The sequence below is a fragment of the Gymnodraco acuticeps genome, unplaced genomic scaffold (genome assembly GCF_902827175.1).
Source record: "Gymnodraco acuticeps unplaced genomic scaffold, fGymAcu1.1, whole genome shotgun sequence".
NCBI classification, from domain to species: domain Eukaryota; kingdom Metazoa; phylum Chordata; class Actinopteri; order Perciformes; family Bathydraconidae; genus Gymnodraco; species Gymnodraco acuticeps.
In genome coordinates this window covers 5023195-5045381 of record NW_022989768.1, presented here as the reverse complement: position 1 = coordinate 5045381, position 22187 = coordinate 5023195, and the positions used below count along the sequence as shown (strand labels likewise).

The following is a 22187-nucleotide window of genomic DNA, read 5'->3' as shown; positions in this document are numbered from 1 at the left end:
CACAGTCACAGAATCCAATACATTGAATCTGAAATCACAGCATTTAACCAAACCAAAACAGTGCTATAGTCAAGTCCTTTAGGAGATGTTCCAGATGTGTGAAGGATTCAACATACGCACCCCATATTATTTTAATGTTAACAAAGTAGCCTAACATAGATTAACCTTTCACTACAGCTTTTTTCTTATAATTTTCCACAGGTACAGCCTACATGGACAGTGACGGACAACAGCGCTTTGCTCAGATGGGGCCCTTGAGAACATCATTGATGGTAGGCGTAGGTCTGCACCAATACACTCCCCACGGTAGCTTGTGTACCACAGAAGCTGTTTTGAGACCTTTGATGGGTGTTTATATGTCTGTCTGTAGACATATTTGTTCAGCGCCAGTGTCACAACTGTGCAACATGCAGTCCTATATATTTGGAGTTTTGCCAGGATTGTATTTAATTGATTCTGTCCTTCTTTAAAATGAACAGTTTGAAAAATATATATAAAATAACAGCCTCAAAGAAATTAATGTTTCAGTAGTTTACTGCCACCCTACACGAGCCCACACTCAAAGAACTGAAGAACATGACTATTCAACACAAATTGACTCTCTTTTATACTTCATCACACACCTCATATTTAATATCCTAAATCTTCAGATTTTGGATCATTTCTAATTAAGACATTTATTAATAATTTCTGGTAAAAATCCAGCCTGTGGGTTTGGATATGATTTGAAGAGAGTCCGATTGTTACAATGTTTGTTTCTGAACCCAAGCTAACAAACAATTTATAACCCTAGAACTAAACCATTGAAGTTTCACAGTGCTTCATATTGATAATTTGTTGCAGTAATGAGCTTTACATTTTAGTTTATTTTAAGTAGACAAACAACAAGTAGCCTGGCAAAACAATATGAAGGTTTAACTGGTAAGACTCAGAGACACACCATCCTCGCAACAATGTTCTTTCTGGTATAAATATACACCCCATCAGTTGAAATTGATCAAATGGGGTTTATTAATAAACTGCACAAGCTACATGAGATGTGTGCAGTTCAGAAACCAGGCAGGGGTCCAACAGAGAAATTACAGACCCTGTGTGTATCAATAAGTGTGTTTCACACACAGCTCAGTCTCTGTCAGGAGGGGTAGTTATACATGTACTTTTCACCCCTAACATATCTGACACCTGTAGTGTTGGTGTGCTAGTTACTTTGACTCAACATAAAACACATGATAACCTTATACAGGAAAATGCGTTGTTATCGAATAATCTTGTGGTTGGCACCCTTTGTGAGCCATTACAAACAAGAAGTGTCAAGTTTGAGCTCCTGGTAGTCTTTTACTAACTCAATTTTACTAAATCCTGAGCTAAATCAATTAAAATGTAAATGAACTTGCTCAAGCAGCTACAATAGTGACATGCTATTTACAAATACTGTACATGCATCAGTATTAATCTTACAATATGAGATCATGAATGAGATCATTTTTCTGTCACTACTTTTGTAATTTTTTGGAGTTAGTTGGATTTGAATGCAGAACTTTTACTTATAGTGGAACAGTTTGTTGCTAGATAGTTTAACCATCTCAAAAGCCTAAATATGTTCTTCTCTTTTAAAATAGTGAGTCATTGAAAGTATTTGATCTGTTTTGTGTTTAGCACCTGTCAGAGTTCACAGCAAGCATTTTGCTCATTTAGGGCCCTACAGGTAGTCAACACTGCATCACAACCTCACCTCTAGAAGATTTACTGCTCTTAATAAACAGCGCTGGCCAGCAGGTGGTGCATGTGACAGGAGTTTACTGCATAAATGATGGTATGACATGTGCCCCGACAACTGCCAAGAGACACATCTCGTTATATTATGACAGCAATAACACTCTCTCTGCTTTTAAGCTTGTTTTGCACTTAACACAACTCAACAGTCTCTTAAAGTAGAAATGCTTGTCTACCCTTGTTTCCCTTCCTTTTCATTTTAATATACATTTAAAACAAAGCTTGTTAACTTATTTTATTAGAGCTTGAAATGTTTCAAAGAGCTGAAAAATGAATGATATTGGTCTACATGTTTAGGTATACTTGCAAATATAATGATAAATACAATAAAACGACTTAAATGTAAAAGTGTACAGTATGATGATGAACAGTCTTAACTCCTGACTTTAACAACACATTGTCGGAGTCAGATGGACAACATGTTCTTTAGAGAAGTTGTTTTTAAGATATAACAAGTTTAACTGATCTTTAAGTTCTCTTTTTTTTTTTAAATAGACTTGCTAACTGCGACTCTGAAAGGCGGACTTAGCAGAGTGAGATGTGAAGATAACAAAAAACATGATTAATATCCGCACTGAGTCATCCTTGTCTGACTTGAGCAATACATAAAGAAAGAGGAACTTGATTGTTTAGTGGGATAGAGGCCCGAAGCCTTATATGGGTGTATATAGGTAAATGTGTGTGTTTGTGTGTTGTTTGGTAATGAGATCTTAAAAACGTAAATGTTATAAGACAGAGTGAGACAGCAGATTAGAACTATTATTTTAGATTGTACCTGCGGTCTGTAATATTTTCATTTTAAAAGTGGCTTTCCGTGCGTGTGTCACTATGCGTGTGTGCGCATGTCCATCTGCCTTGTGATTTACCCCTGTCTAATAATACCCAGAGCCTTGTCTGATAGTTGAATCTTGTGGAGTCCAGAGAAAATGAGGAATCAGGAATAAGAAGTGAGAAGGCTGGATGTCCCCTTGCACGCATGTCAAGCGACCGTTCCATGTCATTGTGAAACACATGACGGCCACCGAAACCACTGCTGACTGTTAGCCAGGAGGCATGGGTCCTCTGTGTGGACCGTCCACACACAGAACTGAAATATTTAGCATTATTTTCTCTTTTTTTTTTAGGATTTCATGAGAATCTTCTAGTGAATGCACTTGTCAAAAGCTCACTCCGTGGATCCAACTTTAGTCTTAATACATCAGTTTGGATGCTTGCTGGATTGCTTTTCAGGCTCCCTGATGATGTTGTGCCTGTTTTTAGCTCAAACCGTTCATAACAAAATTGCATTGCATGTCAACGTGACAATTTGTTTCTGTCTGCTGGTAATGTGTGGCTCACACTGTAATGAGGGGTGCAGGGGTGTCAATAGACAATACATCAAATGACACATGTATTTCTGTTTTGAATTGGATTACATTTGCATTCATATCTGCACTGTAATTCTGTGTCCATTGTTGACTGGCCAATGTCGAATGCATATACAGCAGATTTGATCAATTAATAGCATAAGATAAACCTAGCTTTCTTAAATTAAGTTTTTTTTGTATACATTTTTTTCTGAATAGTTGAATAAAACAACTTACAACATATGCATTTATCTTTAGAAACATACATTTCACTTAAAAACTGTATTTGCACATTGTCAGGTTTTATTTTGGTATAAACTGCTCTGGACACAAAACGGCCCTGAAGTGGCTGCTCTGTTTTTAAAATGAGCTCCCCTCATTCATTTAGTAAGATCAAATGAAAATGAATGAGCTGATTTGAATTGTTGATATTGATTCTAGTTTTGCACATCACAGCGACACTCCTTGTCACACCTTTATTAAAATGAAATATGTTAGTCGAAGTGCATGCCTCATTTCACAAACATAGTTCTGTAAATACATGCTGACACATTTTTTCATATTCTATCACTCTAATTTTGCTAATTCATAACAAGTACCTTGAAATTAGCACACTAAAGGGAAGGTGTTTTTTAGCTTGTATATAAACCAGTCATTGGAGTGTGACAAAACTACTGTTTTAATTATGTTTACAAGCTGTTGCATTAAACACCAAACATTACATTTGAATGTGTCCTTGAGTGTTTGGTAATAACAGCAAATAAAACAAACGAGGTTCTGCACTTTGAATAGTCTAATAGTCAAAATTAACTAAATTCATCAACATCAGGGCTCACAGTAGATTCACAGCCTTGAACACTTGTTTTGTAGGACGAGTTGTCACCTTCTTGTTTTTAATAAGGAAGAAGAAGAAGGAGATGAAGAACGAATTTGAAGAAGAAGACGAAGAAGAAGAAGAGAAGAGAAGAAGAAGAAGAAGAAGAAAGAAGAAGAAGAAGAAGAAGAACAGAAGAGAAGAAGAAGAAAGGAAGCAGGAAGAAGAGAAGAATGAAGACGAAGGAAGAAGAAAGAAGCCTTCTGTTTACCAACCTTAAATTGGTAGAATTAAGGAAGTTTTAGTTCCCCTGCTAATTCAGAGATATATAGAAAGGCGGGCTTTTTCAACCACCTTTGGCAATTTGCTTCCAGTAGTTCAACAACTCTCCTGTGGACCACCTTTACAGCCTAACATTTTTCACTGGAAGGTTTTACCGAGAGCGACGTTAAGACCCGGGCAGGTCGGATTCTTCTCTGCGTGAGACTGTGGGCGTTTCCCTGACTTTCCTTATAGACGATATAACACACTGAGATGAGATGGGGTTTTAGTAATACTTTGTGTAATGTAGGTATACATTGTTATTGTGTTTATGAGCTAATCCATCTGGTATACATATATTGTACTTTCAGCATTTACTTCTTTCTAGAAAAGTCGCTTTTTTTTCTGTGCTTTCTTTTTTTTCTTTTCTTTATTCAAGATTTTAAGAGTTTTAGTTTTTAACTCATAGCCTGGTCAACTGAAACATAAAAATAGATAGATAGATAGATAGATAGATAGATAGATAGATAGATAGATAGATAGATAGATAGATAGATAGATAGATAGATAAATTAACTTAATTCTTATGAGGAAAGTTAAATGTTTTAAACTTGTTTGTGTGCTTAACCATGTAGTATTTGTTCGAGACGCAAAAGTCAACAAAGCATGTTATTTTCTCATTTAGGGGTATTTATCAGAATCAGAATACCTTTATTAGTCCCACTGAGGAGAAATGTATATTGTTACAGCAGAAAAGAGCAGCTTAATGTTACCTAAGAAATTATTTACGTATTCATGTTTCTTTATTATAAAATCCTACTAAATACACGTTTTCTACATCTTTGCTGTTTTTTTGTTGTTTGTTCTTTGCTAAACACAATTAACAAAGTTATTTATTGTATCTATGGAACCACCACAAATATTACTACAGCCTACCCGGGGAATTTTTATTTTTTGGACAAAACCTTTTTTTTCAACTGAATTACTCAACTAGCTCAGAAGAAATGGTGAGCGAAGAGGATTTCGAAATGTGAATACTGCCACAGGAGTTACAGAGTGTGGACATCAACCTGCAGTCATTCTGGTCAAACTGATGTTCTGCAGAGGAGGAGTGCAACACTTCCTGTTGCGACGTAGCCTGTATCCTGTTTTCCACAGTCAGTGGTCATGCGTGTCATTCCCCTCTGCAAGGCTGTGTTGGCACAATCTCGTGACCCTGCACTGTCAATCTTATGAGACTGAATCAAGGGAGAGACTCCGCATGTCTGAGAAAACTCTGAAAGTCAGCAAAAAATATGTAAAACAGCACGACAAAAGCACCCTGTTGAGAAATGACTGACTTTATTCTCTCTTGCTAGCAGTTGGTAAGAAAGACTACAGTAAATAACAGATATTTTTCATTGAATAACCTGTGTTTAAAGTGTTAAGTAGGCTGTAGCAGTTGCAGTGCTTCCTCCAGAATATTACTAGGCTCCTAATAGAAGTGCATATGAAGATAGTGATGAGAACATTGACACCTCTATACACTCGAGGGGCCAAAAAACACTATGTGACCGTAAATGAAGAGGTGACCATCAAGATGCATATCTCGTGACTGCATTTAGACAGAAAAGGGCTCAGTTACACACTGTGGTGCTAGGTGCAAGAAAGCAACACTCAGAGATACTGCAGGTCTCTATAATGTAACTTCACACTTCGGAACAAATATAACAATGTTGTCAACTTAATGTTTTACTGTTATTTTGCTGTTGATGTTTTTATAGAGTGAAAGAAGTCTATTCAGTCCCTGCATGTTGACATATTCACTTGAAAAAACCTGCTTATTATAAGGAAATCCAATGCATTAGCTCTTTAGTTCAGGCTATAGTCAGTGTGTTGTATGGTTTTCCTGGTTCTTCAATTGTTGCTACTTCCCACAACATCTGTCCAAAGTTGACAACATGTGTGTACCAGCGCCTTCAGAAGCTCACTTACCCGCTACAACTGGCCAATACATACACAGTCATGTAATCCCCCCCTCTGCTAGCCTTTATGTTGGCTAATGTCAACTAATGTCACCAAAATGATAAAAGGCTTTGCTGTTTCACTGACATTACTGAGCCAGTGTCAATTGTATGATTCATTTCCAGTTGTGTTACAATGTGTAGCAATTGACACTAAATTGCTGCAATTGACAGTTGCTGTTGATTAACTAAACTTATCTAAGATTTCTTTAAGTAAATATAGTAATGTGCTTAGTTACATTCCACCTCTGCTAACCTTAAATTGTGAGGCTTTTCTGTTATTTCATCAGCTGTGAACAAGTGTGGGTGCATGAATAACAGAGGTTAAATAACACAGACTTAGCTAAAACGGGACATTGTAAGAGTCACATGTTGTTCAGGGCTAATACATGGATTTAACTATATTAAGCAAGTGTTAGTGGGTCCACCACTGAAACATTACAGTTCATATAGCAGGATCCTTGTTTATTTGGTTAAAGGAGTTCAAACACCAGTACATGTATCAAGCAATCAAACCGATCTGCCACCAATTGTACATTTTTGAAGATTATAATGTTTACTTTTTGTTAATAAATGTTTTAATTCAAGAAATGTAGTAATTGGATTACATTATGTTGAATTAGGATTGTACCTAATAAAGTTGTCACTGAGTGTATTATAGGCCCAAAGTATATCAAATAATGTGCATTTCTTTAAACTAAAAACAATGAATGATCTTTCAGGGTATTTTTGTTATGTTGTAATCTGCCTGCAGAAAGTGAAACAGACGAGTTAAAGGATTTATCAAAAACGCTCTGGGCTTAAAATAAATGAATCTGGGTTTTTTCTACTTTTGGTTTGTAAGGATTTAAAAAAGGAATAGGTTTGTGACAGTACCTGTAGTTAGTTTTTGAACAGAAATGATTTTTCTTGTAATTAAACCCAAACTTCTTCTGTTGTAGTTTCTAATAGGTCTTACAAAAATAATGTTAATGTGTCACACTTTTTAGTTGGTAATTATGAGTGTATACAGCTATCTTTTAAACTGCACATTGACATTCATAATGTTTACCAATGTCTGATAATTTTGAAAGATCCTTGACACAATGCAACACTTAGTTTCCTTTAACAAAGCAACAGACCTGTACAGAGCTCTGGATAATCCTGACACGTAAATGGATCCATTCAACCTTCAAGGAACTGAATCTGAAAGGCACATTCCTGGTTCCTCATTTAATAATACAATATATCAATGCATATCCATTATTCTGAATGTATTTAATCTTTCAGGCCATAAGACAGACAAACAGCCTGAGACTATTACTGTTCTGAGTATAGTCTTTAAAAGATATCAGAGACACAAAGAAGAGAACCACCGAGTTAATGTTGAGTTAATGTTTAGCTGAGAAATTAGGTAGTAACGGCAACAACTGAACTGAACTTCAATTACATACAGTTTTAAATTACACTCAGCAGATGCAGCAGGGATCAAATTTAAACAATATTTTCTTTATTCAATACTTCTACAGATTCATGCCTGGTAAAGTAAGGCATCAACTAAATCTTTCTTTAAAGCTTTTGTGAACCATTTATTGCAATTTTCAAGTCATTTTTTTTTTTACTTCTCTGTTTTGTTTTTGTACTCAATGTGGGAAGGTCTTTGAGACCTTGTCAAACGGATTTTATGAGTTCAAATCAGATCAGTTTTATTAAATTATTTCCTAATTTAGTTATTTAAAGTTCTTGCACTCCCCAAAGTCTTAACGATTAACACCGCACGTTAACAACGTGCGTTGTGCGTTGTTCAACAATCACAACGTTAACAACGCACGCCGTCGTGTGTAGGGGCCATAGGCAGGCTGGCTTTAGGATAAATGTTGCTGCTTGTGTTAAAAGTTCAGAGGACCAAAGCATTTTTAAGTATAAATGAAGGATAAATATAAATAGTTCACACATTTGAACAAAAGACTGAAAAAGAGTATGTATTCTCCTCGGTCACCACAGCAGTTGATGGGGCGCTGTGACTTGCATTTGCTTAAATTCAAAGATTGAGTAGTGTTTCTTTGAAGGGTTTCATATAAAATGATCAGCATTGCAATTACCTCTTATGTGAACTTCAGTACAGCTTTGAGGTACTGCCCTGAGCCTGTTTTTCAGGTCTCAGGCTCGAAAATGACATGCCCAGAACCAGTGCCGTAACTATCGACGGTGCAGCCGGTGCACATGGCCCATGCCATTGGGGCCCCAATGGCATTGACCGGTTCACGCAGTCTTCAAAGTAACCAAGCAACCTAAATTAATTTGTAATTTGTCTGTCCAATGACCTTGCTCCCTTTCATGTCATGTGATACCTTGTGTGACGAGCGAACCGTTTAATCAACCTGTACTGTACTGTAGCTAGCAGCAGCAAGTTTGGCAGCATTATAACAAATTGAATAGCTTGCATTTATAATGTACAGCAAACCAAAGCACAAGAGCGGCGCTCAAAAGAGAAAGGACAAGAGAGAACAAGGAGATGTAACAGCTAAACTGACGAAATTACTAATTATATAATTTATTAATTTTTTTGTCATACATCGTCCTCGAAATCGAGCGCTAACGTTAGCAATGTTGACGTGCAGCGGCAGCCCGAGCCGGAGGCTAACGATAGCTCACCACCATCATTGCCAAAACAATATTTACACCGGGGCCAATCACAACCTTGTTACGCCACTGCCCAGAACAAATGACTATATCTTCACTTCTAAAAGGGGTACATTAATAATCTTTTTTCTCAAACCAATGATAAACCTGTGAGTTGGATGTAGAAAAGTCAGAATTAATATAGATATTTTTATTTTAAAGTAAATTCAGATTGAACATAGAAAGAAATGTAAATTATAGTTTCCGTCCAAAGAAAACCATTACTTAGAGTGAAAACCTCCCTTGAATGATGGGATAGTAGACAAAAAGCTTTAGGAATCCAAACTATAACAAATAATAAGTACCCTGTATCAAGATTGATGCAAAGCAAGTGACATTTGACCTTTTTAGAGAGGTTTAGGGGAAAAAAACATTTGGGTATATTTGCCATATCTCTGGAACCCAGATTTTGGTGATTGACACCTCTTTTGAACCATTAGAGCCAATAGAATTGAGGGGAAGTTCCTAAATCCACCTACACGTTACCATTGAGGAGTGAGAGTGATGCGCACGCAGTTTGCCCAAACCAAAAGCTACGTTACGCTCTGAAAACTGAAAACTAGGCTTATTGACATAAATATTATGATGGATTATCAGTAATATAATTTACATTTTTTTCTATGGGCCATGTGCACCGGCTGCACCGTCGATACTGGCACTGGTTCTGGGCATGTCATTTTCGAGCCTGAGACCTGAAAAACAGGCTCAGGGCAATACCTCAAAGCTGTACTGAAGTTCACATAAGAGTTAATTGCAATGCTGATCATTTTATATGAAACCCTTCAAAGAAACACTACTCAATCTTTGAATTTAAGCAAATGCAAGTCACAGCGCCCCATCAACTGCTGTGGTGACCGAGGAGAATACATACTCTTTTTCAGTCTTTTGTTCAAATGTGTGAACTATTTATATTTATCCTTCATTTATACTTAAAAATGCTTTGGTCCTTTGAACTTTTAACACAAGCAGCAACATGTATCCTAAAGCCAGCCTGCCTACGGCCCCTACACACGGCGGCGTGCGTTGTTAACGTTGTGATTGTTTAACAACGCACAACGCACGTTGTTAACGTGCGTTGTTAATCGTTAAGACTTTGGGGAGTGCAATAACTTTAAATAACTAAATTAGGAAATAATTTAATAAAACTGATCTGATTTGAACTCATAAAATCCGTTTGACAAGGTCTCAAAGACCTTCCCACATTGAGTACAAAAACAAAACAGAGAAGTAAAAAAAAAAGTTGCTTGAAAAATGCAATAAAGTGAAGTTGTGTATTGTCTTTGCCAGCTTTCGTTGCCGCGGGTTTTGATCGCTCAGTGATGATAACTATACCATTGGAATCTGTGGAATCTCAGCTTTCAGATGATATCTTGTTTGTGCAGATCCGATGAAGTATAAAAGATCGCTAACGTCAGTTATGTGCCAAGTGCGTTAGCACTCTTTCTCTTAGTGCTAATTCAGAGGCTTGGCGTTAGACTTGTGTTTCGTTTCGGTAAAAATGTTTCATATCGTCAGTTAGCTGAGTTTCTTCCCGTCCAGTGGATATGACACATTAATAGGTTGTTAAATGTTAAGAAGCCCTGAGACACAGTTTTGTGAATATTGTTGTCGTGAGCTACCGGGCTTAACAGGTTAACTAGCATTTCAATTTAATAATGTCATCCACGCAGGGGCGCCGTAAGGGGGTGAAAAGTTAGGACGATTCTAAGGGCCCGTGACTGACGGGGGCCCCAAAATGTTTAGAACATTAAGAAAAAAATTGTAAGTAACCTTTCATCAATCCTCAATAATTAACATTAATAGAACGTTATATTGATAAAGTACTCACTAAACTTACGATTCATTTAACTTATTTTCTTCCAAAAGTTAATTACCCAAAGCCTCTGTACACCCCCTTCTATTTACATGTAATGGTTTGGTCCTGCCTCCAAATGCGGTTCGGTACCGCCACTTGCAGAGAGTGAAAGCATGTGAGGAGGGATGCTAGTACTTAGCCTATGTAAGTGTGTTGTACCACGTCTCAACGACTCAAAAAGTCAGGCTCTAAGAAAAGAAGAGAAAGGAGAGAAAGTCAAGAGAGAGGGACTAAAGGGCGAAATGTGTGGTCCATGAGTGGTGGAAATTAGTCTGTTAGCTAATGTTTTTTTTTTACTAAGCTGACATTAAGTAGGCTACTGTTAATATCTTTACAGACAATTCAGAGGTTTTTAATTTCACTGCTCTTTTAGCTGACATTTAAGGTGGGGTAGGTCATCACTTCAGAAACACTTTTGTGTTATATTCCATGCTCTTAACATTCCGATAGCAATGAATACATTAAATGCTTTGACAATAAATACATACAAAAAATGCATTCTGTGAAGGCCGTGGCGCTGTAAAAAGCACGACCAATCATCTGAGCCGGCCCTGCTAAAATAATTGGATGGGCCTACCTGCCTGTCAAGCCTTCCAACTGTGCACAAATCTCGTGCCCTCATTGGTCATGTGCGCGTTTGTGTGTGTTGGAGAGGGGCTCTGTAAGGAAGTCTGAAGGAAGGGGCAGATTTTTTTTTTGGTTGTGTACTTTCAGATTCTAGTCGCACTCGAGCTGGTTTTCTCCATTCTTCACCTACCTACCTTTAATAAATGCAGGCACATTTTTACGCCTCTTCCCTATTCATATATATATATATATATCAAAACAAAAAGCTAACATCTAATTTGAATTATACATTTCAAACACAGTATTTTCCCACATAGCCAATGATCTACATAAAACTGCTTTTAGTCTATTTGGATGATGGATAGTTTGAAGCGTTGAGTGATCAGTCTGTTTGAGGTAAACAACATGTTAATCACCGACATTTTGGTTATGATATTAATACTAATGTTATTATATTAAAGCAGGGGTGGGGAACCTCCGGCCCCCGGGCCGTATACGGACCGCTAGACCATTTGGTACGGCGCTCGAGGTAATTTATAAACAAAGTGGCCTGTGCCTGGTGGTGGGGCCCAATGTGATATATTTTCATGGGGCCCAAAATCCCTGGCGGCGCCCCTGCATCCACGTTAACACATTAATCAATTAGATGATCAAACTTGTGATTTTACAGCAAGTTGGATTTATTTAAAACACATTAAAATAGTCAAAGTTAAACAAAGAAAACATTTTTAAACAGCTGCTTGTCAATCATTTTCTTGCACAGCATGAATAAAAAGTCACTCAAACGTTATCCTTTGGCTTCTCTCAAACAGTTGTGATGGAAATAGTGGTTGGCGTGCTGCAGCTCTTTGTGTATTAATACTCTCGGAAAATGCTACTGTAAATGTCATCAGTTTTGCTCAGCCAGCTGTGATTAAGATGGGGCCGGTCGAGGTTGCCCACAGCCTGTGTGGTTTTAACAGCTCCCAAAATGAGACTCTGATCATCATCCATAAGCAAGGACAACAGAAGAGCCATTGAAATAACAACAGACATGAAGACAGAATGATCTACTGTAAACCAACTATTGTACAGTTCTTTCAAACAGCATGTATCATAAATATATGGATAAGAAGTTGAAGTACTGCTGTCCAACAATCATGTCCTCTGATTCTGTGCTTGTGAATGTATCAGAATATGTTGCAATAAATATGAAAGCAGTATTTTAAATATGCTTTGACCATGTTTGAGTGTGTATCTGAGATCTCAGCACCCATGGGAATCAACAACTAACCTCAGTAATTTAATCTTTATTATATTTTCAGCACATTGCCTTATCACAATGCCGCAGTCTTCCTCTTAAACAGACAGCGCTAACAATAAACACTCAGATTTGGGCTTCACTGTTGCTTTACTATTTAACAGTTATCTCTGCAGCTGGGAAATACTTTGAGTTGTTTCAGTTGCCAAAAACTAAATATTTAACTTTTATTTTTGCCCTAATTTAAAGTATAAAGTATATTTCATAACAAACGCATATTACATAAGCAAACAAACTGTTTGAGTTTCCTAATCACAGAGGGACACACTGACCCCCCAGGAGCTTTTCTACAGTATATCATCTATCTGTAGTGATAATCTTCATTTAACCCCAGTGTGGTTTCAACACAGGTACCGTACTGCACCTTTATCTTATCTTCCAGCTGCATGTCGGTGTGATTGTGTCTGTGGGTATGACTGTCAACATTTGTCCTCCGTCGTGTTTGATCTTTTTGATACATTATAAGTCTGTCAGTTGCAGGTCTGCATTCAGAGTCGGATGTACAGTATACTGTTTACAGTGAGACACTTCCCTTCACACAAAAGGTGCTGATAATTAAAAATAATATGTGTCTCAGTAAATCCTGTCTTTGCTGTACATGTGAGGTGTACTTTATAGCATATATTTTAAATAAATATATATATTTTTTAATAGGATTCTCTAAAAACATCTTTAAGCTTTCTAGTGCTTTTTATTTGAACTGTGAGTTCATTAAACACTACTGTACATAAGAGTCAAAATCATTGTTTGCTCCAGCATATTTCAAAAGCTTATTTTGATGCTGATTTTACTGAATACTGGCTTCTAAGCTCTATATTATACACATTTTTACAGCATACAGTTTTTATAAGCAAACAAATACAAACAGAAGAACATTTTTGTTTTAATTTATTTTAAATATTAATCAAAACTTCCTCATCTGATAAAGAAATATATTACCATATTGTCAATTTATGATGAGAAAACATTTATAAATACCTATCCTTATATGTAGGTACTACATTTCTACAGCATATATTACATTGTCCTCATCATTTGAGGAAATCTACTGCTCGTAAACTAGATGTATTTAGTTTTTCCTCTGCATATCAGGTCAATCAGACAACTTAGGTGTACTGTACATGATCACAAATGCTTTTTAACTAGAATTATCTTTGTTTTACTCTATTACTACTCTGTTGCTATTCTTTGAATGAATTACCTTGCTCTCTGTACTTCATTATTTTGACTTTATTTGAAAATTGACTGGACAATTAACAACAATTGTATCCATTATTTAGTTTCACCTTTAGCTGTATTAATGTACGGTTGCTCTTGTCAGTAGATTTTAATGTATCATGTATGACAAGTTAATGTATTTGTGGGGATCAATAAGTTCTACTGTCTATCTGTGTAGCATACACTTGCTGAATGGTACACATTACGCCCTGTATTGCAATAACCACATGTTTGCACAGTACAACTGTAGCGCTGTTGAGAACAAAGCATGCCAATACAACGAAAATAACACTTTAAATATTCAACAGCTCATGGCACCCTGTTTATCGGGGGAGAAACTGACAGTGAGGAGAAGCTTTATGATGATTGGCTGCTGAGGGAGGGGACAGTATATAGACCCTGATAAATGTGAGGTTTCATGGTCTCCCCTGACAAATCATCAATGGCCAGGAACCTGTAGCAGACACACTCTATTGCTCCCACCCACATACATTTTACAGAAGTCAAAAGTTCCTTTTTCATTTTACAGTCAAACAGCGGGCCTACTTTATTTTATTTAACTTGACTCAGCTGAAGGCCTCCGAGAGTAGCTCAGGTCGTAAGTGTCTGCTATACAATCAGAGAGAGAGAAATTGTAGGGTTTTTCGTTGAGTGAGAGGAAATTTTGAAACATTGTGCAATGGTGCCGCAAAAGTTTTGAAAGGCTGTGAAAGTATTTTTGTCTGCAAAACATCTGAGAGTCGGACCGTTGAAGAAGAGGTCTCCATGTTGCATCCATACAGAATGGAGAGCTACCTCATCCCGCCTGTAAGTATCTTTCATTTGTATTATTATATAAACTCTGGGGAGACTTTCAAGCATCAAGCAAGCGTCAAGCTTACCTTGACTAAATTGTTTATAATAAGCATTCAACAGAAACACATTTATTAGTCAAGAGGTTGGACAATGTGTGTTATGTCAGATTAGATGACTTAATGTGAGTCTACTACAATTTGAATAGAGCACACAAACTGTAAGAGTCTTTTATACTACGGGCGACATGAAAATGAAACTCAAGACTTCTTGAGAGTTTCAGAAGAGAAGGGGCTAGAAAAAAAAGTCATTATTATAGCACAGACATTACTAATGCTTCTTCTGACTTACAAAAGAAAATGTATTTAGATACAATGTGAACTTTATCAAAGTCAAAGATCAGATTCACATTGATTTAATGTGGTATCTGCATCATACAGTAAAACAGTCTTCTTTCATTATTTGGTGGCTGAAACTGTCTTTATTTGCTCTTGCAGCACTCAGAAGAAATGTACGACCCTGAGATCTACAGACATCACATTGCAGAATATTATAATTATGGTAATGTCCTCGACGCAGATATCCATACAGGTGAGTTTTGCTTCAAAATACATTTTGTCTCATGTGCAATGAGAACGGCAGCTTGTTCTATTAAAATACATTGAGTAATGTTACAATTAAAGACATTTTAAGATGGAAATGAATGATGATGATTGTGGGGCTAGGATGTACATTTAATACACTGCTTTTATTTGAAACTCAAAGGAAAATACTGTCATTTAAGTTTTCTATTCCGAATCTTGGAATCAGTCACCATGACCTGATGCGGTGACACTGTATTTCTGGTGCGTTGTGCATAAAGAGTGCAGCTGGAGCGCACCACATTGGGTGGATGGAACACAGGAAACAGATGCCATTTCTTTCGGCCGCTACAACCTACAGACATAGAACAAACTTTCGCCCCATGGGGTTTTGTTGATTCAAAAGAGGTGCTTTACTTTCTCTTGTAATCAACAGTTTTGAATATTGCACCAAAACAATGTATTATGGGGGGGTGGGGGAACTTTTCCTGACCTTTATATCAAAACGCGCCACCACTGAGAAAGTGCCAGTTGTCGTTTGATAAAAATATCTTATTCTAATATTTAAATATCTCATTTACTATATCCTTAAAACATATACATTCAAACACTACATATACTGACATACAGTAATATCATTTCAGTGTTTCAACTTATATCTGACGTGTCTTTATAAGGTAGCTTGACTCAATTTTTGTAAGTAGATACAGTTGTATAGTAGCAGTAGTTTGCATGTTAAATACTTATTAACTGACTCTATTGTTTGTCTTTTATTTCCATAAGTTCACTTGAACCATAGAAAACTTGAAAATGCACTGTTATTTAATTTATGAATCAATTTTGACAACATGAAAAAGCCAACAAATTCTAAGTAACGGCTGTAGCAACACTCGCCACTGAGGCATCAAACAGGAAAGAGCTTCATGCTGTATTCTCTGTTATTCTCCCCATTTCACCCGGTTTATGCAAACTAAAGCACTATGAGTAAGCAGCTAGTTGTCAAGTCTAGTTGCTTTGAACTTAGTGGTTTTAGATGTTTTATAACGATTATTTTTGTCTGTCTGTTTTCATGAGCCGCCATAACCTCTCTAAATATGGATTTCTGCAATACCAACTCTTTTTTAAAGGCTGCAGTGTGTTTCAGTAGCTTGGGTTCATTTCAAAGAAACCACAGAAAGCTGCAGCCATTACGCTGTTTTCTCATCTCTCTTTCTCTCTCCGCAGATCACTGGGAATACCACCCTCACCCTCACGTACAGTCCGTAGAGTTTGAAAACCTCCAAGAGGCCAACTTCACAGAGCTGCAGAGTGTGCATGCTCTCCACGCGCCCAGCCTCATACGACACGACGCCATACGGTACGACGCAGAACACCTGCAGGATCCAAACCTTGGGGCACATCCACACGTGTTACAGCAGCCAGTAAGTCCCACTGTCAGAAAACAAACACATGCAGTCAAGACACACACACACACAAACACACACACACACACACACACACACAAACACAAACACACACACACAAACACAAACACACACACACACACACACAATGTGCAAAAAACATAAATTAAATATACATTTACATCAGATTAAAAGGCATAAAACTTAAACTGTCAAGTTGACAATGATTACACTAAAGACAAAAGTTAAGTAAGGGTTTCCTGTACTCCTTCCACAAACATAACAAAGTTGATTGATGCTTAATGACCTTCTTTAACACCTCTGAATCACCTAATATCCTTTTAGTTCATGGCAGACGTCCTCAAAGTTGGGTTTAAAATCAGAGAAGACATTCAGGGAGTCAAAGGCCCTTTAAGGTCCTGTGGCGACAAATCAGGAAGTGAATCTCTGGGTTACAAGAACAACTTTAATTTAGTTTTTTCTTCTTTATTTCAGTAAAAAAATGTTTTTCTTTGAATAGAGTCTGAAGGCTTTGCAATGCTAACGGTGTCACAATGGCAAGCTCCACCCCTCCGGTTTTGAACCAGTGAACCAGAACAGAGATATCTGGTAGTGGACTGCATCAAAGTGCAGTATCTCTAGCCAAGTCAACATTTTCAAATTTGAAACTTCTTCCCTACATTTTAAGACCATATATTCCAGTTTTCAGTGTTCCTTAAAGCATGGGGCACAACTAAATACACTTAAATACACAAATCAACCCATTTCAGTCTCACTACTCGTGTTGAATGCAAACCCACATATGTGTGTCCGATGTTAGGCACAGTAATACACTGTATATCTCTAGCAAAATAATATTTCTGAATTAAAAACAGTACAACATTCCATACAAAAAAACAACCTTAAATCATCAAAGAGTTTGTTAGATTATGCATCATGTTTTCTAGTGCTCATATGGTTTATATATAAAAATCCTGACCTGGAAAACCGTATATAAAAGCTGATAAACAAATGTTGTTAAGGGGTACAAACCTTTGTGTGTGTGTGTTATCAATCAACTGTACTGTATATGTAGCATTCTCATACAGTATTGTTTACTAAAATCTTGGAGCAGCATGAAGGAAATTGGGTTAAACTCCTGCAGAAGTTTTGATTTAGGACTAACTTTGACTCCTGTGTTGTAGGTAGCATATTTCCCTCGGCCTGTGTATCCACAACATGTGTCGCAGCGCAGCTCTGATGATGAGGAGGTTGGGGCACGAAGTCCCCTGGTGCTGGAGGTGTCTGATGAGGAATGTCTGAGAGATCGGGTCCCTTATGTCACTACAGGAGAGCTGGGTAAGGATAAAGATTCACAAAACATTTCACGCGTCCAGCATGGGAACTCTCAAGCCCTCTGCTGAAAAGTGAGCACACGTTCTTTAAGGCAAACTGTGCTGGTTAGTGAGGATTCTCAATCATCCAGGTCATGGTCATTATCCGCGTTAGATTCTTCAGTCTTAAAAAAATAAAGTATTGTTTGCAGCAGGTCAGTGTCGTCTTCTGGTGGAGGTTTGGAAAAAGCCAAGTCAGCTTTGTTTTCTGCTGACAAGTTAAGAATCACTTTTAGGATGAGCTAATGGTTGCACAATAGCTTTTACATTGCTGGTTATGCATCTTTAGGACAAGTGGGCAAAAAAAGGTTATTATAAATGTTCTCGTTGTCCAATGCTGGGCTAGGGGGGATTTCTTTTAAATCCTAGGTTACTTTATTTACACATTTTTTTCTTCTTTATTAACTTTGCATTGTATGGTTTCTTCGTCTGCATAAAAACCTTTATATTTCTTTAGCATTTCTTGGTGCAGTCTATTTTTCAGAATATGTTTAACAAATTATTTTTCTATAAAGGAAAAGGGAAAACATGGATAATAAAAAAAAATTGTGTTGACATTTCAACGATTTAACACTGGATATAGAGATAGAATCGGAGGGATGAAACCCTCTTTAATGGTCACAAATGCAGAGCACACAGCACACACAGTGACATTTGTTCTCTGCCTTTAACCCATCCTAACTAGTAGGAGCAGTGGGAGTGAGGGGGGAAGGGGGATGTCCGGTGCCTTGCTCAAGGGCACCACTGCAGGGCAGGAGGTGAATTGGGACCTCTCCAAGTAGCAGTCCACACTCTATATTTAGGTCTGGTCGGGGACTTGAACCAGCGACCCTACAGCTCACAGTCCAAGCCCCTACTGACTGAGCCACTGCCAGACCATATGGAGGATTATATGATATATTCATTATAGAAATGTTTTGAGAGGAAAACTAATTCCATGAGTCACATGAAATCGGGGGACACATCCCGTTGTGATCATATGCTGGCTCTCTACTTTCTCTTTTGGCCAGTTTAAGATATTACAGCAGAGCTGTTTCTGAAATGGTTTCTCCAGGGCCTATAGCCGAATGGTTTTAAGGAAATGAACTCAGTTTTTAATCAAACACCTCAGTGAGCCCTTGTACTTATTTTACCCTGCCCATATCAAGTCAGCATTTAGCATTTTTGTTAAAGTAAGACCACTTTTGAACTGAGCATGACCTTGCAAAACCCCTTTGCATTTGGAATATGAATAGAGAACACACAAATCAAAAAGTAAACATGGTTCTCCGACTGTGACGCCATCTGTATGGCTCAGGGCATCTCAGACATGCTCCAAACAACATGCATGGTCTTTACATGATCATGTATTTGCAAGTTATGCAATGGCAACCCAAAGGGGTCTTAAAGAGCACCCTCCCCCCCAACTGCACACCACCAACATATGAAACAAGTAGTGGGGCAAGTCTTCAGACTCAGAGAACTGGTTACAAACCTTACTGTCAATGGGACTTGTGATAACTTGACTGTGGAGTTACTTTTCTGTAAAACTAAAATGTTTATGTTGTTATGAAGTGTCATTCATTTTTGTTTCTAAATCTGTCTTTGAAGTAAGAACTCAAAACATTCAGTTTGATTACTTCTTCTTAATTTGTAGACAGACATTTATAAAGGGATATGAAATCGTAATATGTAATGTCATCAACTACGGTTATCACGTAGCACCATGACAATGTGGACAATACTAAAATAATTACTCATGTCGGATTGCATCTGATAGTATTCTTTAGAATTTCCTTTTGTTATCATTGTCTTGTCTTGTGAAGTTACCTTTTATTAAAGAAAAATTGAGCTGTCTTTTTAGAATTACAAGGTTTTTTTATTTTCTTATTTAGTCTAAAGTGTGTTTATACTTAATAACAGTGCAACTCTGTGATATTTTTGAACAGGCAATAAAAAGAAGATTCGTTTATACCAGTTCCTGTTGGATCTTTTAAGAGATGGCGATATGAAGGAAAGTATCTGGTGGGTGGACAGAGACAAGGGGGCATTCCAGTTTTCTTCCAAACACAAGGAGGCTCTGGCACATCGCTGGGGGCTCCAGAAGGGAAACCGCAAAAAAATGACCTATCAGAAGATGGCCCGGGCCTTACGCAACTACGGCAAAACTGGAGAGGTGAAAAAGATCAAGAAGAAGCTGACCTACCAGTTCAGTGATGAGGTGCTGGGGAAGAGTCATCTGGAGAGAAAATTCTTGTAGGCAGGATGAGTACTCAAATGTCACGATTTACTCGTGGAAAATGTTGAGGAGTAGTTTCTGATGTAAGACATTTAATCAAACTTGCTAATGTGTTATTTTGCATTTTGTGAATAGTTACATTACTGGTCTACTGTGGGACTAATCATTTTGTACAGACAAACGGGAAGAGATGTAAGGTTACACAGTATGCATATTAGACCCTGGGTTTACTGTGATACCCTGTATGCATTTTTAAATGTGGGTGCACATACAAATCTTTGGAATTTCTTTAAGTAACTGTCTGTTTATTCATTTTCAATACCTGGTTCCAAGTTGTGTTTTATGACATGTAGCTATGAGGTCAGAAATGTAGCTATGAGGTCAGGAAGGCCTTCTGCCGCCTGGGTTTGACTCTCCCTGTTTTGGACAGGCTTAAGTTCTCTTTCAGGGTAATACTCTATGTACTACTCTATGTGTGTATATATAATTGCAAATTCATATTTAAAACAGTAAAGAGACACAAATAAGTCATTAATGGGATAGACTAACCTTTGAGGACCATTATAAAAACCATTACTATGATTACTTACATGACAAATGTTTTGTAAAAATACATGAAACTCTGTATCTCATATTAATAAAATGCTTGTAATGAATAAATGTTCATAAAAGTACAAGATAAGATATGCTAATGTCATTGAAGTTATTTGCAGTACAATGAAAGGAAGAGGGGACTCCCTGTTATTAAAAACAAATTAAAACAATATAAAAGAAGGTCACAAAGTGCTTAAAGTGCTGAGCAATGTGCAAATACCAAATGTGGGGTTAGTGTTTGTGAGCGATAACATCGCACACAAGGGGTAAAATACAAAGAAGAAGAGGAAGTAAACATTTCATAAACTTCTATAGTTATAGGTTTACAATTAGCTCACATTTCATTTAGGCTTCAAAGATAACTGCTGAGTATGAGGAACTATGAGGTGAATGCAGAGCGGGGCGGGAGGGTGAAGTGGCCTGTCACCCAGTCCTTATATCTGCCTGTGATCCTGACACTCTGCAGGCGCCAGCTCTCCACTCATTAAGGCAAAGCCCAGAGAGACACATCTGGAATTAATAGGTTAATAGTCTATACAAGTACTGCAGCTGCTCCTCTGGTGGTTTTTCTCTGCATCGAATGCCTTTTCTTGAGTGGCTTAATTGTGTTAAAACATTCTGTATATTGTTTTGGCGTTGGTATCATAGTTAGACAATGCAGTCTTTACTAAATATAGAGATGCTTTTGAAATGCTTATCAATGCCTCTACTATCACACTTCCCTTTTACAATAACACATCTAAAAATCACTTCTGCAGATGAAATTCAGTTCAATACAATTACATAAAACAATACTTAAAACCTCAGAAAATAAAAGTTAACAAAAAATGTAACGGGGGTATCTAAATATAAAAAAACTACAGCACATGGTGTCCCTAGAGCCAACAGCTCCCCACAATGGTGGAGTTATAATTGATGCCCAGAGCTGACAGGTGAGAAGATGAAAATAAATGGCCTTGAATAGAATAGAGCCACCATACAGTATAATACAATACAATACAGAGTAACTTCACCAGAGCAAGATAATCAATATGACTTTTACATTACTTACATGTAAGTGTGTTGGAAACCTTATCAGAAAAGAACGTAAAAGGACAAACTCATGTACATCTAGATGTAAGTGTCATTGACCACATCAACAACAAGGCTCAGCGGTAAACCAACAAAGGCAACACATGTGGCTCTCAGATCAATTCAGAATACAGAACTTGTCATTGCTGTGGTCAGAGTGGACGAGCTGCAGGCGGCAGTTAGTACAGTGCATGTTTCCAGATTAAGATCTCAGCAAGAACAGTTAAGGTTGAGATTAGGACTGCAACACCTCAACAATTGTGAGAGGATCTCCTCTCATCGTCTCTTGCTTTTTTTGTACCAGTCAAAAATGTATATTTAAGATATCTTTTTGGAAGATTATTATTGATTGTAGAT

General features: G+C 37.4%; 1 protein-coding gene and 1 long non-coding RNA gene across 2 annotated transcripts; both read left to right on the top strand.

The window, feature by feature from the left end:
- The first annotated feature begins 4497 nt into the window (after nt 1-4497).
- Nucleotides 4498-7026, top strand: LOC117546854. The gene is made up of 2 exons (XR_004569084.1): nt 4498-5743; nt 5774-7026. It is a non-coding gene; the product is annotated as an uncharacterized LOC117546854 (long non-coding RNA).
- A 7189-nt stretch (nt 7027-14215) lies between these two features.
- spi1b (Spi-1 proto-oncogene b) lies at nt 14216-20849 on the top strand. Its single transcript, XM_034217208.1, has 5 exons — nt 14216-14605; nt 15088-15181; nt 16396-16592; nt 17759-17912; nt 19876-20849. Exons 1-5 carry the CDS (start codon nt 14564-14566, stop codon nt 20184-20186), a joined length of 798 nt encoding a protein of 265 aa, XP_034073099.1. The 5' UTR covers nt 14216-14563; the 3' UTR covers nt 20187-20849.
- Nucleotides 20850-22187: the final 1338 nt, after the last annotated feature.